The sequence below is a fragment of the Prorops nasuta genome, unplaced genomic scaffold (assembly GCF_024137725.1).
Source record: "Prorops nasuta isolate Cenicafe-Biocafe unplaced genomic scaffold, Cenicafe_Pnas_1.2 PNAS00011, whole genome shotgun sequence".
Lineage (NCBI taxonomy): Eukaryota > Metazoa > Arthropoda > Insecta > Hymenoptera > Bethylidae > Prorops > Prorops nasuta.
Genome location: NW_027116808.1, coordinates 2,413,987 through 2,434,660, shown reverse-complemented (window position 1 = coordinate 2,434,660; position 20,674 = coordinate 2,413,987). Strand labels below are relative to the sequence as shown.

At 38.5% G+C, this 20,674-nt stretch overlaps 4 protein-coding genes across 9 annotated transcripts in view; 1 reads left to right on the top strand and 3 right to left on the bottom strand.

Annotated features, from left to right (window-relative positions):
- Nucleotides 1-4,572: 4,572 nt before the first annotated feature.
- On the bottom strand, nucleotides 4,573-10,658 carry eIF3a (eukaryotic translation initiation factor 3 subunit a). Its single transcript, XM_066733751.1, has 5 exons — nucleotides 10,473-10,658; nucleotides 7,231-9,888; nucleotides 6,805-7,148; nucleotides 6,543-6,700; nucleotides 4,573-6,464 (listed from the first exon to the last, which is right to left on the bottom strand). The coding sequence occupies exons 1-5, from the start codon at nucleotides 10,519-10,521 to the stop codon at nucleotides 6,368-6,370; spliced, it is 3,306 nt and encodes a 1,101-aa protein (XP_066589848.1). The 5' UTR covers nucleotides 10,522-10,658; the 3' UTR covers nucleotides 4,573-6,367.
- Nucleotides 10,659-10,995: 337 nt separating this feature from the next.
- On the bottom strand, nucleotides 10,996-13,054 carry LOC136777455 (putative DENN domain-containing protein 10 B). 4 transcript variants are annotated; one of them, XM_066733755.1, is made up of 4 exons: nucleotides 12,491-13,054; nucleotides 12,333-12,410; nucleotides 11,515-12,261; nucleotides 10,996-11,457 (listed from the first exon to the last, which is right to left on the bottom strand). In XM_066733755.1, exons 2-4 carry the CDS (start codon nucleotides 12,370-12,372, stop codon nucleotides 11,186-11,188), a joined length of 1,059 nt encoding a protein of 352 aa, XP_066589852.1. In that variant the 5' UTR covers nucleotides 12,373-12,410; nucleotides 12,491-13,054; the 3' UTR covers nucleotides 10,996-11,185. The 4 variants fall into 4 exon arrangements, with proteins under 4 accessions (XP_066589852.1, XP_066589851.1, XP_066589850.1 ...); XM_066733754.1 differs by having other exon boundaries at nucleotides 11,002-11,457; nucleotides 12,333-12,571; nucleotides 12,650-13,054; XM_066733753.1 differs by having other exon boundaries at nucleotides 11,002-11,457; nucleotides 12,333-12,858; nucleotides 12,940-13,028.
- A 48-nt stretch (nucleotides 13,055-13,102) lies between these two features.
- On the bottom strand, nucleotides 13,103-14,089 carry RpS17 (ribosomal protein S17). The gene is made up of 3 exons (XM_066733756.1): nucleotides 13,967-14,089; nucleotides 13,515-13,666; nucleotides 13,103-13,387 (listed from the first exon to the last, which is right to left on the bottom strand). The coding sequence occupies exons 1-3, from the start codon at nucleotides 13,967-13,969 to the stop codon at nucleotides 13,150-13,152; spliced, it is 393 nt and encodes a 130-aa protein (XP_066589853.1). The 5' UTR covers nucleotides 13,970-14,089; the 3' UTR covers nucleotides 13,103-13,149.
- A 432-nt stretch (nucleotides 14,090-14,521) lies between these two features.
- The window catches only part of Fur2 (furin-like protease 2), a 226,511-nt gene continuing 220,358 nt past the window's right edge, over nucleotides 14,522-20,674 (top strand). The window contains exons 1-2 of one of the 3 annotated variants that reach the window (XM_066733748.1): nucleotides 14,522-14,824; nucleotides 15,522-15,646. The gene's annotated coding sequence lies outside the window, so the exon portion shown is untranslated. Of the gene's footprint in view, nucleotides 14,825-15,167; nucleotides 15,647-20,674 lie in introns of those variants that run through there. The other 2 variants (XM_066733749.1, XM_066733750.1) reach the window with 2 other exon arrangements.

Here is a 20,674-nt window from a genome sequence, read left to right as displayed (position 1 = left end):
CGCAGTCCGCGACGAACACTACTCGACTGACACTATGATACTCGGATTTTTCGAACGGCACTGCGCGACGCGAATTCTATTTTAACGTACACTACGCGGGACAACCGCACTCCGCGAAGAACATTTCTCAACTGACACTACGATACTCGGATTTTTCAAACTGCACTGCTCAACGCGAATTTAATTTTAATGTACACTATGCGGGACAACCGCACTCCGCGACGAACACTACACGACTGACACTACGATATTCGGATCTTTCAAACGGTTCTGCGCGACGCGAATTCTATTTTAACGTACACTACGCGGTACAACCGCACTCCGCGAAGAACATTTCTCGACTGACACTACGATACTCGGATTTTTCAAACGGCACTGCGCGACGCGAATTTTATTTTAAAGTACACTACGCGGGACAACCGCACTCCGCGAAGAACATTTCTCGACTGACACTATGAAACTCGGATTTTTCAAACGGTACTGCGCGACGCGATTTTTTTAACGCATACTACGCGGGACAACCGCAGTCCGCGACGAACACTACTCGACTGACACTATGATACTCGGATTTTTCGAACGGCACTGCGCGACGCGATTTTTTTTAACGTACACTACGTGGGACAATCGAACTCCGCGACGAGCACTTCTCGACTGACACTACGATATTCGGATCTTTCAAACGGTACTGCGCGACGCGCGAATATTATTTTAACGTACACTACGCGGGACAACCGCACTCCGCGAAGAACATTTCTCGACTGACACTACGATACTCGGATTTTTCAAACGGCACTGCGCGACGCGAATTCTATTTTAACGTACACTACGCGGGACAACCGCACTCCGCGAAGAACATTTCTCGACTGACACTACGAAACTCGGATTTTTCGAACGGCACTGCGCGACGCGATTTTTCTTAACGTGCACTACGCGAGACAATCGCACTCCGCGACGAACGCTTCTCAACTGACACTACGATACTCAAATTTTTCAATGGGTGGTACTGCACGACGCGATTTTTTTTAACGTACACTACGCGGGACAACCGAACTCCGCGACGAGCACTTCTCGACTGACACTACGAAACTCGGATTTTTCAAATGGTATTGCGCGACGTGATTTTTTTAACGCATACTACGCGGGACAACCGCACTCCGCGACGAACATTACTCGACTGACACTACGATACTCGGATTTTTCAATCGGCACTGCGGGACGCTATTTTTTTTAACGTACACTACGCGGGACAACCGCACTCCGCGACGAAAACTACTCGACTGACACTACGGTACTCGGATTTTTCGAACGCCACTGCGCGACGCGAATTCTATTTTAACGTACACTACGCGGGACAATCGCACTCCGCGAAGAACATTTCTCGACTGACACTACGAAACTCGGATTTTTCAAATGGTACTGCGCGACGCGCGCGAATTTTATTTTAACGTACACTACGTGGTACAACCGCACTCCGCGACGAGCACTTCTCGACTGACACTACGAAACTCGGATTTTTCAATCGGCACTGCGTGACGCTATTTTTTTAACGCATACTACGCGGGACAACCGCAGTCCGCGACGAACACTACTCGACTGACACTATGATACTCGGATTTTTCGAACGGCACTGCGCGACGCGATTTTTTTTAACGTACACTACGTGGGACAATCGAACTCCGCGACGAGCACTTCTCGACTGACACTACGATATTCGGATCTTTCAAACGGTACTGCGCGACGCGCGAATATTATTTTAACGTACACTACGCGGGACAACCGCACTCCGCGAAGAACATTTCTCGACTGACACTACGATACTCGGATTTTTCAAACGGCACTGCGCGACGCGAATTCTATTTTAACGTACACTACGCGGGACAACCGCACTCCGCGAAGAACATTTCTCGACTGACACTACGAAACTCGGATTTTTCGAACGGCACTGCGCGACGCGATTTTTCTTAACGTGCACTACGCGAGACAATCGCACTCCGCGACGAACGCTTCTCAACTGACACTACGATACTCAAATTTTTCAATGGGTGGTACTGCACGACGCGATTTTTTTTAACGTACACTACGCGGGACAACCGAACTCCGCGACGAGCACTTCTCGACTGACACTACGAAACTCGGATTTTTCAAATGGTATTGCGCGACGTGATTTTTTTAACGCATACTACGCGGGACAACCGCACTCCGCGACGAACATTACTCGACTGACACTACGATACTCGGATTTTTCAATCGGCACTGCGGGACGCTATTTTTTTTAACGTACACTACGCGGGACAACCGCACTCCGCGACGAAAACTACTCGACTGACACTACGGTACTCGGATTTTTCGAACGCCACTGCGCGACGCGAATTCTATTTTAACGTACACTACGCGGGACAATCGCACTCCGCGAAGAACATTTCTCGACTGACACTACGAAACTCGGATTTTTCAAATGGTACTGCGCGACGCGCGCGAATTTTATTTTAACGTACACTACGTGGTACAACCGCACTCCGCGACGAGCACTTCTCGACTGACACTACGAAACTCGGATTTTTCAATCGGCACTGCGTGACGCTATTTTTTATAACGTACACGACGCGGGACAACCGCACTCCGCGACGAGCACTTGTCGACTGACACTACGAAACTCGGATTTTTCAAACGGTACTGCGGGACGCTATTTTTTTTAACGTACACTACGCGGGTCAACCGCATTCCGCGACGAACACTTCTCGACTAACACTACGAAACTCGGATCTTTCAAACGGCACTGCGCGACGCAATTTTTCTTAACGTACACTACGCGGGACAACCGCACTCCGCGACGTGAACTTATCGACTGACAGTGACACTACGAGTGTTGGATGTTTCAATCGGCACTCCGCAACGTGTTTTTTTTTTAATATATGTATATACGAGTAGGATCTCTTTCACCATCTCTTAGGGCCAACGGTTCAGTCGGAAATTCAATGCTTGCAACTTAAGAAATTGGAGTTATAAAAGCAGTTTTCGCACCAGATAAAGAGCAGTTATACTTGAAAATGAGTCATTTTAAAATAGTTACTCCAACCTTTATTCAGATTAATTAACTTTTCAACTGCCCGGCATTAAAACTGATTTTTTAACTCCAATTTGTTGAGTGGTTAGCATTGAATATCCGACTGTACCGTTGGCCCTTAAAATGATTATTTTGTCAAGTACGAATAACCATTTTTTCGAAAATACTTACGCTAATACACTGCAATGTTAACAATTTTATATCAATATGGCAAATTTAGCGTTTTAAGAGCCGGTGAAAAAAAATCTTAATGAGTAGTACCTGTTTCGGATGTTTTTTTTTTTTGAAGCGCGAGTTTCAGTTTATCTATAAAATTTCCGCGCACGAGTTGTCAATGATCGCGCTGTTCTTTTTTTATAATCATTAACATTTATTTCGAATTAGTCGCGATTAAAAATAATTTAGTGTTTTATTTTCATCAAATAGGTGCTATTTTATTATTATGTTAATAAAATTTTACCGCGTTTTAATAAATCTAAGTAAATTTAATTAAAATAAATTATTTTGTTATAATTTAATTAATTTTAAACAAATTTTCATTCATTTTTATTGATTTTATATAAACATAGTGTGGACATACGAAGTAAGCGAGTATGAGTTATGCGCGCGAAGTAAAAGCGCTGGTCTTTTCAAAGCGATTCCTAAAAGCATCGAAAAATTAAGGGAAAGCCATACAGGGTGATTCTCTAACGGCGGGACATAGGAGATTCGTGTTAGTTGACTATAGCGCTCCGAACGATAGGATCTGGGAGCGCTGATTGGTCAATATCATGTGGTGCCAACATGAAATGGCCCATTACCAATAGATGAATAAGAAAAATGAGACCCATTCGCCATTTTGGAGTGGAGAAGTGTTTACATGCTAGTTGTAGCAGAAAGGGGTGTGAAATGAAAAAATGTCAAATAGTGAGGTTACTAAAGTAAAATTGGAAAATAATGAATGGAAAGTAAGAATGTAGTACCCCAACACTTGCTCGACAGCAGCGTAGCAGCAGCAGGTTTTGACGCCTTCTCGGCTTTACTTTTGACGCCTCCACGGCCTACAAACGAGCGCCTCAACCGGCGAACTCTTCTGGTGAATCACTTTGGTAAGTATCACCAACCACCCACCGCCTACCACGAGGGGACTTCCCCTCTGCGGCAATCTCCTCCCTCCTAAGGGAGATTTCTCCGGGGACTTCCCGGGAGTTGAGATGGACATGAATCAATTTTGCGAGAAGCATTTTTGCTACAAGATAGTATAGGGAAGCAGAAACTATATCTGTACTACATACATGATTCAGTTTTGAACAGTGTACTACATATAAATTGCTCAGGAGTAAAAAAAATGGTTCAAAGTGCTATAGGTAGAGGCTTTACAGATAATTATCTTTGTTAATGAAAATCGATGCAAACTAAGTATCCTTTAACTTTACTTTTTATACATATAAGGTTTACAGCGAAACAGGAGATTTCGTGTTATTTGACTATAGCACTTTTTATGTTCCGCCGTTTAGAGAAAAACCCTGTAGACAATTATAGGTTTTTATTTTCTTAAATTACATTTTAAAATTTAATGATTTTCTATAACAGTAATAAAGATGATAACTTTATGCTTTTCATGAAAATTCAATGCATGAATAATCGGAATGTAGCCTAATATATTTTTATTTAAAAAAATTAAGTTACTTTAAAAAATAAATCATAAGTTATGATAAAATACATACGTCCACGAGTTTTAATAATTTCTAAATTTTTGCCTAATTTTTCTCTACCTGCATTAATAGCTTGCCATTCAAAACTTAAAAAGAAACAAATTGTGTATAAATTAAAATATGATCTTTTGAAGTCAGTAAATGTAGATCATATATTAAATAAAATTATACCTGTATATACACTAGGAGCTACTCAAATATTTGCTTCACATTTCAATGAAATGCGAAAGAAATTGAGTAATATGGCCCATTAATTGTTGTATTCATTTTCAATACTTCATCTTATACTTTTGCTAAAAATTTTCTTTTTTTTTATCCTTTGTAATATTGTTGCAGTTCCATCGTAGCCACACTTGCTTTATTTGTCTCTCTTTCTTAAGTTAATTTTTTTTAAACGGGACAGATAGATATAACTGACTATCTATAGTGGCAGCTGGTCAGGGAGTGTAGGGTCAATCGGAGCAACTACACGAATATTTTGACGATGTACTACGTATAAATGATAAAACTCAAAACCGAAAGAAACACAGATAATAAGTAAAAAAGGATTATATTAATATTTATTTGTTAGACATATTTATTAAAATATGCATTTCTAAAAAATGAATGTGTAAAGTAATTAAGCTATAGATTAAAAGCAAACAATCTTGTGATGCACTTTTATGATATGAAAGGTAATGTATTATTGATACAAAAAAACTTGCTAGGTGGCTGTATCCAACAAAGAAAAAAATGTATAGCCCAGTGCTTACATCAAACAATGCATGCATTTTTTTTTAAAACTTTAGAATAATTCATTTAATATGGTTATTACCATACGAGAATCAAGTATATAATGTATACTACCGTAAATAATTATATTTACCATCTGTAAGTAAACTGATCTAGATCTGTAGATGGCGCACAATTTGAAAAGAACTGCATATGCCAATTCAGGGTTAAATAAAGCCGATAGCTGACAAAAGGATCAAACATTTAAAAAATAGAAAAGTTATCTTCATCTTATGCATATTATCTTAATTAGAAAATCACTCAGGGCAGGGGAATTGATTGAATTAAAGAATATTATCTGAAATCCGTCAGATATAGGGCATAGGTGCGCTAGCAGTGGTAACTGGTAACTGAAGTTGCAAGCTTTTTTGAATCGCCATCACTAATCTCCCTCCTAATTTCTGATAAAACAGTCATTTCCTTGAAAAACATTACATATACAATATGTTTAAGTAGATTGAAATTCTCATCAATGAGCAATCAGAAATCCCTTCTAAATTATGAAATAAAAGAACTTTATTAAGGTCTCGAAGACTTCTTAAATTAAGTCAATTATATAGATACTCCCTGTTTAACCGCTCTGCCCGTCAATTGGTACTGTAAAGAGTTCACGTTAATAATATCATCATATCAAACTTTCATAGAAAATTATATAAACTGAAGTAGATCAATGGGGGAACAAAAGTTCTTAGTAAATTTCAGGAGAGACATCGATAAAGGTTTATGACACGCAGAGCAGTGAAATCGGATATTACTTCGTCTCTTAAGCAAAAGTCTATGAGCTTAATATAGATTTTCAATAGTAATAAATGTCGATTCTATGATCATTTCGCCTATATTAACGTCTTGGCGGAACTTTGGACCAGCCATCTTCTTCGGTCTTTTTTCTTTCATCGAACCTCGCTGGAAGTCTGTCAGATTTATTTTCATCGTTTCTACAACAAATTGTGAAAGGAAATTAGTCGCTGCATTTAAAAACTAATGTAATTTTATTACTATTACCGACTCCTTACCTATCTTCGCGTTTAGTTTCTTTATTGGAATCAAGTCCGTCCTTGGCACGCCAATCTGCAATATCACTGCTGCGCGCCGGGCCATCATCACGACGATAACGTCGTTCCGACAATCTATTGCGAGGTCCGTCCATAGAATCGCGAGGAATATCACGTGACTAAAAATTAAAGAGCTTGTTTTGATATTCACATAAAATATATATATATTGTTCCTTTTATAAACCATATATAACCACTTGATTATTTAATTGCTTTCACTTACTGAACGATCCATTCCACGGTCGCGATCTTTATCCATCGCACGATCGCGCTCACGATCGGCATCGCCTTCGCGTTTTGGTCTCTCCCTTAAACTTTCCTTATTCGTCTCCTTACCACTTCTCCACCTTTCTGCATGTTCCCCCCTTTCGCCCCTATCTGCTGGTCTATCAATTCTATCGCTTCCGAATCTATTCGATTCGTTTCTCCATCTATCTCCAGTCCTATTGTCGCGTTTCCTTTCGTCCACGGGATCTCGCGTCTTGAATCTCTGCTCTTCCGACGATCTATCCTTTTTCCAGTCATCGTCTTTGTCTTCTTTAGGGTCCGCTCGTCGCCAGGACAATTCTACAAATCAAACAAATTAATTCGGGCTCCTACAAACTTTAAATCAAAAAATCAAATAACTATTAAAATAAGAAATACATACCTTTAGGTTCACGATCTCTGTCGTATTTCCACGAAGATGTTTCCTTAGCTCTCATTCTTTCCTCTTCGAGTTTCCGTTCTATTTCAGCATCCTTAGCACGAATAATTTCTGCTTGCTTTTCAAGTTTCGCTAGACGCTCGGCTTCCCTAGCTTCCACCTCGGCTCTTCTAATTCGATCTTCCTCCTCTCGTTTGGCTCTCTCCTCATCCAAGCGTTTCTTCTCCTCCTCTTGTCGGATACGAAGCTCTTCCAATCGCTTTCTTTCCGCGGACTCTGCGCGTTCTCTTTCCCACCTGGCTTTTCTTTCAGATTTCCTCTCTATTTTACGTTTCAACAAACGTTTGGCACGCTCCTCATTGAGAATTTGCTCGAACTCTGCCTTCTTCTCCAGATAGATGCTCTTTCTCTCTGCAAGGATCTTCGCCAGGAAGATATCATGGTCCTCCTTCATTCTGGCCATTGATTCTCTTGTTGCGACAGCTTGCTGACGTTCCTCAATTGCTGCTGCGATTCTCTCCGCCTCCTGTTGCTCCCATCTTTGCTTGGCTAGCTCCTGCTTTTCTTCCACTGCTTTCTCCAACAGAGGAATTTCCTCGAGTCTCTTAGCACGCTCCAAGTAATCAACCTTTTTCTCCTGTGATTTCAATTTCTGTTGCATCTCCCTTCGTTCTTTCTGCAACTCCTCTGCCTCCCTAGCTGCTATTTGTTCAGCATCCAATTTCTTAATTTCATCTTCGTCGAGTTTCTTCAGCACTTTCTGTCCATGACTAGTCTGCGAAATCTGTTGCATCTTTTCCTTCAAGTGACGATCCTTGATCTGTTGGATCTCGCTTTGCTGACGCTTGCGTTCCCTTTCCTCGCGTTCTTGCTCGAGTTTTCTTTGTTCAGCTAGCATCTGTTGACGTTGAAGCTCTTCTTGACGGCGCATCTCCTCTTCCTCGCGAACAGTATTGATGTGCTCAATATATTCTTTCCTCTCTTCAATTATCTTGTGCCTGCCAAGAATTCTCTGGTGCTCCTTGGTCTTCGTTTCATGGTAATGGTTTACCATAGCGTTACGAAGTTTCTCTCTCTCGACCTTTTTCTTGTTAGGATTGATCACATTCATCGCACGATGCAAGACCGTCGCCATATTTACCAGCTGGCAACGAATTTGCTCCGAAGGCATTGCCTGGAGCACTGGTCCGTCTGGATGATCCTCTCTCTGTGCCTCGGTGAGATCCACCCCGAAGTGAATGCACTTCTTTCCATGATCAATTCTTATCTGCATGTCGTTGTAACGAACACAATCCACCAAGAGACGCTCCAAATGGAAATCGGTGGTAAATTTAGCCAACTCTAAAAGTCTTGCAAATTGTACAGTCTGGTAGACTTGGGAGATCTGATGTACCAAGCGTACCAAAGTCACATCTTGCAAGGCAGGAACATATTGAACCAAAGGACTATTTTCATCAGCTTGCAAAGTTTGAATAACAGAGTCCACTCTGTTGCAGAGCTCGAGAGGATGAAATTCAACTTCCAGCCATGAATATAGCTGCTGAAGCTGGGGGGATGCCAAATTAACAATGTTCAAGCGCACTATATCTTTGAGCAGGGAGACTCTAGTTGGTGGCTGGGAAAGACCCAGAAGAGTTGCAAGTTTCTGAGCTTTTTCTAAAGGACTTTTATCAGTTTCAATAAAGCGATCAAATTCTGGATGTGCAGATGGCAGTGGAATTGATAATGTTGACAACAGAACACGGTTGGCCATCCTTTGTTGTTCATCTAAAGACATATTTTTCTTCATTTCTCGTGAAAGTTGTAAAAGCTTGAACAGAGCTGCTGCGTGGAACAAATAATTTCCTGCTTTCCAAAATACCATAGCTAATTTTTGATAATAATTGGCCATAGTTTTTGGCACAGGTAACTTCTTGGATAGATTCATCATTCCATGAACATCTTCAGATGATTTAAAAGCTTCTTGCCATAGCTCCATTTGAATAGCAGAATCTAATTGATTGAGCCTTGTTTCTAAATTCAATTGCTGTGTCTCTGCTTTATTCATAGATACATTTGAGACAAGTGGTGGTAGTTTACAAATTTCTTCCAAGTGTTTACGCAATTTTTCGCATAACTTACGAAATTCAGTTTTACGATTATATTCTAGGCAAAACTGGAAGGCCATACGTGCAATATCATGATACAAAGTTTCTACGTGGGCATTAGTTCTGAGTAGCTCCAAACATTGGCAATAGGATTCCCACAGAAATTTTACCCAAGGTGTCAAGATTGTACGATCGCTTCTATCTTGTGCATCCTCCCCACTGACAGCAGAAAGTAAAATACTTTCGGGAGTAGCAAGGTTGTCAAGATCATCTATATCGATAACAGCTTGTTGGCTTTGTTTTCTTGCAGCATTTGTCTTTTCTTCTGCCATACGTAAATACCCTCTGATAACATTTTCCAAACTGCCAACATTGACTGATTGAAACATATTTCTGTACTGAAACAGACCTTCCTTTGCAATGTGTGACTTTTTCAACTCTACACAGAGGTCCAAATATTTGAACATAATCGGTTCTAAAACCGATTCTGACCAATTGTAGGTCCATTTTTTATTGCGGAAGACTTCCTGTAGTGTATCTAATGCTCTGGCTGGTTTGCCCACTTCAATAAATTCTGTGCAAACATATAATTGGTTATTTAATACATAGTTAATAGGTTATGTAATAAATTCATATGTGGCTAATTAATCTTACATCACTTTAAAACTAAATATAATATTTTCTTGAAAAGTAATATTTAATACAAAATCTGTATAAAGTAGCAGATGCTCTAATAAAGTAAAATATTTACAATTATAAGGGAATAAATAAAATTTATCATTATTTATTATAAATATAACAGATTCTATCAGTTACCACTCAATTATATAAAAGAAATTTGCTTGAAATTTAAAAACTACCTGATTATAAAACTGGGATTGTACCTTTTAAATATATTGAATAAGGGTTAGTTGCATATGGTATGAAAAAAGCATTATTAAAGGAAAAAAAGAGGGGAGTGGCTTAGTTAATAATTTCAGCTGTAGTGAAAGTGGAAAATAAAGCATTAAAAGGTTGATAAGGAATTTAAACATTAACAAGCTAATTGGAATGGTAGAAAAATTTCAAGCATTTCTCGAGAAAAAAATATTTAGAGTTGTGGGGAGAAAATAAAATCGGCCATGTCATAAATTTGGAGGTGAGTAAATTTGTACATACCATTCGCCCTCTTCAACGCATTTTCAGGCCTTTGCCCATACCGCGCCATTTTTACAGAAAAGTATTATCACTTATTCACCATATACGATCAATTGGTCTTTCTGGAATTGCAGAAAACTCGATTTTTGGCTTTTTAACTACAAAACGTTTGTCAAAAGGAGCCCTCGACCGCGTGTACCGGATGAAAGGCGGCCACTAGGCAAATATGGCTGCCCGTAATTTGGAAGTCAAGTTAAATACTCTTCAACCAAATACCATGTTTTATGTAAAGAAAAATTTTACAAAATCTCGTTTATTAAGAAAAAATATGTCTTTTTAAAATATCCTTTCACATTTATATCAGTCACTATTTTCATATATTCCGACTTTTTTTCGTTTGATTAGTATTCTTGTTCCAGTTCCGATTTGTTCCTAATTTTTCTACCTTTCTTTAAGCTTTAAAAAAATATTTGTTAGTATCTTTTTCTTAATACTACAGATTAGAAACTTTAGTAATTGCTTCGACAATCACTTTGACGAAATATTTTGTACTGAAAAACTTATTTAAAAAAAAATTCATCATCCTTTCATTAATTCCCTTTGATTTATCTGGCCGGAAATGATGTCAAAATTTTAATAGCGGTAAAATATGATGTCTACGGGCTATCTAATTTGCATTATTTATGTTATATTTATGGATTTTTTTTAATTTAAAAATATTTATACAGTTTTTATCATAAAAGAAAAAGCTCTTCTGCTATGGCTAGATTTATGAGAAAATTCTCAACAGCTGGAGGCAGGTTTCTTGCTTTAAGCATTTCGATGGAAATCATTTTTTTTTCATTTGGTCTTTCCACAGTTGCTAAAGAAGTTAATTGATTTAAAAGATCTCGAGTCTTTTCACTAATTTCTGATATAATTTGAGCTTCAGAATAACTTTGGTTTTCACTTAATTGAACCATAAATAAAGCTATTTCTTTGTGGGTTTTTGTCATGATTAAACTTTCTGAAAAATAAAAAGATGTCACACTGCAGACAATTTAAACTTATAGATTTTGTATACCTTTTGCATGGGGGGCAACAGTAATCTCTCTTGCTGGAATGTTCACTAACAAATCATATAAATCATTTCTTGAAGAAATTGAACTATTTCTACATCCAGCCACATAATATGAATGTTTTTTCAACTCTGTAATCTCCTCGCTATTTAGTTCAATCCATGGAAATAAATAGTCAGTAACTCTGCTATGTTTCATTAAAGCAGGAAAAGTTTTAATCCACTTTAACAGTTGTTCCAAGCTATGATGATAAACAATTATTCTCTTTTTTAGCAAAAGAGCTGTATATATTAAAATTGTTTCCAACTCAAAACTCTTGATTAGCTCTTTGACATTGGTATTAATAGCAAAACGGTGTCCATTAAAGTCATCTGATACAAATGTGCCATTTTCTTGAGTTGAACATGATCCTTTTGTAAACACAGATAGGTACAGCTGTAGAATTTCTGTTGGTTTGCCAGTCTTACAATACATTTTACTCAAAACTCTTGAAAGAACTTCATATTTTTGTGGATTAAAATCTTTTGTAAAGAGAACTAAAGCAAACTGTTTTACTCTTGGCAATTTATCAGAGTCAAATACTTCGCTACAGTGAATGTAAAACCAAGTAGGATGAAGTCTTGCAGAAATAAATACTTGTGGGATATTATATTCCAAATCTAAGTTACATTTTCTATTAACAGCAGTTTTTTGTGATTCTGAAATTGCTGGATATGACCAAGTCCATAAGGTATCTCCATTGCAATCCTTTTCTAAAATAACATTTATGTTGTGTTAAATATAACACACAATAGAATAGATCTATATCTTAATAAGAAATTACCAATTATGCTGCAAGAAATTAAATCGGTTAATGGTGCCATTTTAATATGGTATTTTTATATTTTTTGTTATCAATTTACTAAATAACAACAATAAAATATATATATTGCATATTTTGAAATGTAAATCTTAAGATAAATAAAATTATGAGTAGTTTACAATTTCAATATATCGTAGAAAACCAAAAATTGATCAATAAAATCTTAAATAATTGATCACATGATAAAATATACGTTCTTCCTATTTTAAGGTGATACTTATTATAAGTCAAGATGTCAAAATTATACAAATTTGAGGTTATGTTGGTTATGATCTTACACCATTAAGGTATGTTCTCATGATGGGTCGGTCATTCTGCTGCTAGCGATAAGAAGTCACGTGACTCATAATTACTCCTCATTTTGGCCGGCTTGCTCTTTGGTTTGTTTAATTCATTACTCTACAAAAATTGTATCGCTTGTATAGAAGATATGTGGTATAATTGAACCACTATATAAATTCAATTGCACAGCTACGACAATGCGGTACTGCAAAATATACGATATGCCTAGTAAATTTTAATAAACTTCGAATAAACGATTAATGTTGATCTAACGCGCTCAATTAACCTTTATCAACGAAAGATGAGATTGCTAATAAGCGCGCACGCGCAGTTTCTATTACTTCTAATCCTTATAATCAATGACAGTTCTAGTGGAACTGTCTGATTCTAACAATGTAATTTTAACAACAATTAAAACTGATACCTTAATATCTATGGAGAAAGTAGAGTTTGATAAGTAATAAAATTTTATTGCAGATATTTTAATTACATGTGATTAAGACCGTCTGAAATGTTGAACCGCAGGTTGGGTCAGTTGAAGTCCTGGGATATTGTTGAATTCCAGCATTTTCAACATTTCTTTAGTTTCCTGATCTACTTCAATCACATCTTGATCAAGAGCAGAAACTTCTGGAACATAGTTGTCTCTACGTTCACGTTCTTCTTCTTGCAGTTTTATAGAGATTCCTCTAACACGGCTGTGTCTCAGCCTCTTCATCAAGTGAGTAATAAAACTGTATGAAAAATTTTATTATTGCGATCATCTATTAAAGCTAATCAAAGAATAAAGTTAAAAGTTATGTATATTAATTTAAAGATAACACTTTTCAAACTACCTCTATAAATTAACATAAAACTCACCCTGCAATCTTGTTTCTCAAGGATTTGCTCGGGATAATAGCAATCTCTTCACAAATCCTTTTATTTGTATCGAAATCTAACGTCAATCGGACGTAGTATTTCTCGATTATAACCTTTGCGGCTTTTTTGACAGTCTTCGTTCGTACTCGACTCTGGAAAAATATTTTTAATAATTAAAGACAACGTACAATTATTTGAAGAATACATTTTTACAACTATTCATTTTGAGATCATTTTATAGTATTGTTATGAACTTTGATTGGTAGATGCATAACCTCCAAACCAACAGATACAAATTACTAATAGTCAGATAATGAAACGCAAAAATCTATTAACAATCTTATTATGTTTACCACTAATTATTAAAATAAGAAACGTTTTTCGAAATATCTTAGTGGATGGTTCAGATTTTAACAGATTTTTGTTCGAATGTCTCAGAAAATCGTACATACCATGTTGGCTGTTTTATCGGAAAAGAATCGAAACCGAGTTTCGTGTTCAAAAAATATGAATAACGATAATTTAGTTACTTTGCGAACACCTTCTAGGTATTTCGTTTTTTTACCAGGGGAGGATTGTTGCGACTGAGGCTAGAGAATTTACCTCCCACTTGTTTGCTGTGACACTGCCAGAAAGTGTAGAGGAGAAATTTGACAAACTTGTCCACAAACTGCACTGCAGCTCCATCACACGATTAACAGTGAATTTAATTAAATACGGTAAGATTCTTCTCGCCTTTTCCATTAGTTGTTAAGATTACCTAAGTTCAAATGGTAATGTAGATTATAAACACTGTTGTAGAAAGAATAATAATACAAAAGAAAAAGGATATATTTAGCAACAGTAGCTACATATCTTACATTTTCACTTAAAAATATTATTACCCTATGCTACTGCACCAAAAAAGGGTAAACTGAAACAAATCGAAGACGACTGCTTGTATTTATTGTAAGCGCAGCTTTCGACGTTCGTCTGGAGATGGCTACAGTAACATAGACGCAGAAACCGATAACGCAGTTTCATCAAAGGGCAGACCGAAACATGACGTACTTTCCATGTCTGCGCCTTGACAGATGCTTAAAATTGCTCCAGAAACATTTCCGTTTTATGACAACCGTCACAAACTCAAGCCTGATCATTCCTTCATCAGCCAGACCTAAAAGTTTAGTTGAAGTACTAGGAAAAAACTCGGAAAATCGACAAGTTACAGTGATTGAGCGGTGTGGAGTGTGGACTTTTCACGAAGAGGAGGATTGAAAATAGTGATAGTGTAGTGGCAACAGTGCGGCTGGATGGGGAAACTGGAGTGGGTAAGTAATGGAATGAATGGGATGTAGAACGATAGTACGAATGGTAAAATGGGTTTAAGAAGGGGTGAGAGAGAGAGAAGGAAGTAGTGTTTGTGCTGTGAGAGAGTCACGGCAGTTGGACAGAGGGAGAAAGAGAATGCGAGAGTAAAGCAGTGCGAGCGAGGAGAAGGAGAGAACCGCGTGAGAGGTGGGAGCTTGTAGTGGCAGCAGTGGCAGTCTGGAGGGGGAAATCTCCGGGTGGGGGTAGACATTGGCGAGAGTGAGAGAGAAGGAGAGTAGACGTAGAGTAGGGTAGGGTTGGCGAATCAAAGGAGAACGTGCAGGGATCAGTCGTGTCGTGATCGTGACGCGTACGCGAAGCGAGTAGGTGTGAGAGGGACGGATAGTGTGTGCGCGCGAGAAAGAGGAGAGTGGAGAGAAAACCGCGAGAGGTCGGAGGCGCCGAGTTTGTTTATCGCCTTGGTGAACGGTGGTCGGCGCGAGCAGTCAGTGCGGTGCTACACTCGGCCTGTAGTACTTCGGGTTATCGGTCATTACGTGGTTCGGAATTTCGTTTTGTCGGTCTGTCTCTGTCTTTTTCTCTCTTTCTCCCTCGTACTCTCTCTCTCTCTCTCTCGTTTTCTTTTCCTTCCTCCTTTCTCCTCTTTGTCCAATCATTTTGGTAATTACTCGCGGGTGTCCTCGCACATGTTGTCAGCTGCCGTCTGACCAAGACGGGAACCTCGTGCACCCCGGAAGATGCCGTGGACCACTGCCAAGAGATAGACTCGCTCTGTGTTTCATCCAGGAACTTCAATAGTGTTCATCCATGTAACTTCACAGGTAAAACAATTGTTCGATTTCATTTTTGCCTTCACAATAACAAAGAGAATAACCTATAACTTACTAGTGTATCTCTAACTCATGTAAATACATATTTACCAAAAATAACAGTTAGCTATATAACCTCGTGATGCACAGCTCTGCAGACTTTAATTTCATTCCATGAATTGCGCAATGGAGTGATGGAAAATATTTATGTGAACTTTTATCTTTTATTACGAATGTTAGCAAGAGCAAGATTTTCTATCAGTTTTCCTGGTTTCGGTTCACGCATGTCAAATATTACATTGTTGATAGATATTTTCGTGCAACTAGCAACTTTTCTTCCAAACTTTTTCGACATATCATTTGTTTACAATTTTTAAATAAGTATCAGTGAGTTGATTTTTCTTCCCGGTAGTTCTTAATCAATTTATCTTCCTTCGAGATTGTATCGTAACTCGCGCTGACTTTTCTCGAACATTTTCATCGTGTCTTTGTTTATATTTCCATTGAAGTGTCTCGTACGTTTTTGCTGTTTTCGTGACGAACATCGCTCAGTTTTTTAAAGTGCTGGAGCGCACGTTCTCAGAATTTGGAATGTCAGGATTCTAAGCTGATTTCTGGTTATTGAAAGTCGGTTCTCGTCGTATACTCCTTTTTTGTTGTTCTCTTTCAAGTAAAACGAGTTGCTTATTTTTTTGCGTAATTCCTCGTAGGGTTTCGGAGTAAATTCGTCGTAATTCTACAAGTAATTCCTATTTAAGTTTTTTCCTTGCTGGATTTCGTAGCTAGCTAACGCCAGTTCCTGTCTACCTTCCATCAGCTGACACCGCATAGATCCCGTGATCAGCCAACTTTCTCTTCCACGTATATCCTCAGTTTTTACCAGAATCAGGTATATATCGCGCGATTTCTTTTCCCCCCGCCTCGCTCTCTTTCTCAAACTCGTCTTTTTGTCGCACGAGGCATTGGCATTTTTGCACTCACCATTTTGGGCTCCTCCCGGTTCACAAAAGGTCGTTGATCCTCCGGTCTTTCACTTTCAATTCGGGTCGCGATGACCTTCGCGCTAACAGCGGCCGCTCGGTGTCTCCGTCGATAAATACGAAAAGTTTTCAATATCCGATGCAATTTCTCTCTCTCTCTTATTCTTTGCGAATCACTTTTTCACAACCAGCAGTACGCTGCGTTCGGAAAGTGCTGCGAGTGGCAAGAATTTTACTTCTTGCTTCCAAAACAAATTATTCCTAAACACAGCGCTATTTTTTCTGTCGCGTTCTTCGTCGGGTGAAATATTTTCTTTTAGCACGTTTATCGTCTCGGTTTCTGGCCAGAGTCTGGGATAGCGGTAGTGGTGGTGGTGGTTTGTTGTGCTAATCGTATTAAACGTGCCAACTTGGGCTGCATACGCAGTATCGTTCATACGGTACGTTTGATGATGCTACGGGAGAGAAAATATTTTCACGGGAGGAAGCTAAAAGCTCGTTACTACCTGGCGCATTTGTATCCGTCACGCGTGCTGGACGACGTGGCCGAAATACATGGCTTTAATTCCTTTCTTAATTTGCGCGCGCGCGCGCTCGGGTCTCCTTCCCAACGGCGAAAGCAACATCCTCTTGCTGCAACGTGACTCGTGATACTTGTAATTACGTTTCTCGCGCTGCAACAGGAATTTCTCGATTTGGACCTCGATGAAGGCGCTCACACACACACATACAGCATCTCCCATCAACTCTCCAGTCTCTCACCTTTACTCAAAAATTGTCCAACCTTCCAGGACAAAAATGATACCTCTCTCAGGGTTAAATCGAGTGTATTCAATTTTCCGTTAAACTCGTTAAATATCGTTTCCGGTACGTTAGCGATCAACCAGAGAACTCTTGCGTGCATTGTTTACAAACATTCGCGATGGATCGAACCAAGGTTTTTTCTGCAGAGATTCTAGCGAGAAACGTTACGAAAGAACGATTGTTATTGTTTCTTTGTACTTTTTCTCTCTTTTGTTTAGTTTTTGTTTCAAGAATTTAGTAAGTTGTTCGGCGAATGTCGTAATTCGATAATGTTTATAAAGGGAGTATAACGAGAATGGCGAAACGTGGAAGGATTGGAAAACGTTGAGGCGATGAGAGTCGTGTTCGAGTGGCGTGATTTTTTTTCTGTCCCAGCAATAATTTCATAGTCGTAATCGCTCGTAATTCTCGCGGAACGATTTATTCGTCGCGTAAACAATGATTGGTCACTGCGAATTGCTGCCTCTCCACGCTGCATTATTGTACATATACACTTTGCCTCCTTTTATATTACATTTTTAAGGTGTCGAATCTGCTGAAAAATCGACTCGCGCGGAAATTTATTTTCAACTGATTTTTGATTCGCGACGAACGTTCGGATGACCTCTTTGGATGACCTTTGAAACTAGTCGATGCTTCAATATTTTCTTCCGAGAAATCGATAAGATTCCTACGACTCTTCTAAATACTTTCCAATAAATAATTGATACGGTTATCCCTATAAAATTTTTCCATACAACTCTATTCCCAAGGTCATCCCGGACGAGATGAAACGATCAGTCTAAAAAGGCCAGATGTATGATAGAAACGAATCAATAAAATCAAATTCAGCTTTCCACGAACCCAATTGGAAGTTTGCAATGCCTCGTTAAAAAGTTTATACTCATTTTCCATGATGAAAATTTCATTAAGTTTACAACTGAGTGAACGAATCTCAAAATACATCAATAAAAAATACAGTTGAGTATAATTTGCTCAATTCTTCGCTTAAAAAACAATAGTGCCTCAATTTTTAATTGCTACATCCCCCAGAAATCACCATATCTCTCGATTGTTTATTTCCAAACAATTGTTTACTTTGTTAAATTATTTAATCCCATAAATCACTCGAGTCGTTCGGTGCTGCACATGATCACCGATACAGAATTCTGCAATAGAGTGGCGAGTTATTTTTTCCTTTTAGTGCTCCCCTCTAAATTTAGACGATAAGAGCAAGTTATCGTTGTTCTTTGTTTTTCACAGAGGCACAGAGAAATTCTATTATCGTAAGCTAGTTATTGTTTCCTCAGAGCCCCCCTCTTAAATTTAGGCCATAAGAGCGAGTTATCGTTCTTCTTTGTTTTTCGCAGAGGCATCGAGAAATTTCATTATCGTAAAGCTGAGATTTCCGGCTGAGTGATGCGAACTCGTGATGTCTGCACGAGATGCAGCGTTACGATAATGACGCAACTCTGTAAATGTTTCCATTTGGCGCGTCTATAAAGCATATATCGTTTATCGAAGAATCGAAAAACGCTTACGGGATTTGTGACGTTGGCTGCTGTAATTTTAGAATCTCTTTCTCTTTTTTTTATCACTGTCACGCGTATTTATTACCATAACCAGTTAGGCAGCAGCAGACCATTCCGTTCCGCAACATCTGTTAATTTCCCGTTGAAAAAAACACGAGCCCATCCAACCAAACTGATCAGCAGCCTCGCAACATCTGTTAATCAATCGTCGACGAAAACAAAGTGCGTGTCGAGAGAACGATTCACTCGATTTCGCGAAGGGTGATTTTTCAATGGACGCTGGTTATTGCTTTATTGACTCTTCGAAGCGAGCATTTTTTTTTTGTTGCAAAAGAGTCTCTTCTTCGAGTCTATTTATTTGTAGTTTTTAAGGATGAATTAAATGGTTTTTTCGCCTTCTCTCTTATCGCGTTATTCCGAGAGGAGAATAATGCAGATTGTGCTTGGAATGCGTCGACTGGAAGTTTAATAAAAAAAGTTTAATAAACCGTAGTGGTAACGCGGCTAACCAGCATGCATCAAAGGGTTAAGGACACTCGAGCATTTAACAACGTATCAAATATGTGTGCTTTGAGTGGCTGATATTCGATTTTGGAAATAAACTGTATTATAAATTTACTTGTAATATTTGGTACAATAATTGTCATGTAATTCGCTGAAACTTGCATGATAAGTCTGCAAATATTTGCTTTAAGGGGAGGGGGTGGGGGGGATTTTAGAGTAAAAGTTGAAATGTTGTATTTTTAATAATTTTTTTTTGCAACTCTGCAGTTTTAACCATAATATATATACGTAAATACAAGCTGATAACCAAATCCCATAATGGACGTGTTAACAAATGTTTTAAAAAGAATCTTTTTCCAATAACATCATTTATCATCCCACATGTTCAGCATGTTGTTCCCCATTGGCATAAAATTTTCGAGCAAATTCCTTCAAAAATTCGAGGTAAGTCTATATATTCCCCAAAAAAACACGTGTAAAAAAATTGCAAGTAATTAAAATACTCCTCAACGTATAACAATATTTAAAAAATAATGTTCGCGTAGTTAATTTTAAACCATTAGGGACCTGCATACATAATTTATGTACATTCAATTTGAACTCTTTCCAAATGTTCTCCGTTGTTAGAAAAGTAATTCTGAGAGTCTAATGTTATGGATTCGTCTTAGATGGAGCTATGTATTGTGTCGTAAGGCGAAAAATAGCATAGTTTTAACTGATTAACGCACGACTGTACAATTGTCACTGTTATCAAACAAAAAACTGTACATTAGCTGAAAAATTGTTCTCCGTGTAAATAGATTGATCAGTATGAGCGTTGAAGAGTGAAAACAAGTATATATAAGCACACAGACGCGGTCTTGCCATAAGAAGAATAAAACTGGCGTTAGGCTCGTCTGGCGTGATTATGCGCCGGGAGGAACTTGAGCGAAGAGCAACGAGGCATTGAGTGCAAATTACGATCGCATTGCCAATTCGAATCACGACTGGCAGAGAAGCACGCGCGCACAGTGCTTCTCTCACGCACACCACACTTACCGTTCGCCAAAATTTCCTTCGTGTTTTAAGCGCAATTGCCGGCAAAATCGCCGATTTATTCCGATTCCGGCAGAACGGCGACCGCTGGATACGTTCAACCTCGTTAGAAAATCGGTTCTCCGCGAGTCACCAATGACGAACCTTGAAGAATCTCGCGATTTTCGAGTCGTCGCGAGCGAGGCGTTCGTCACTTTAGGAGTTTT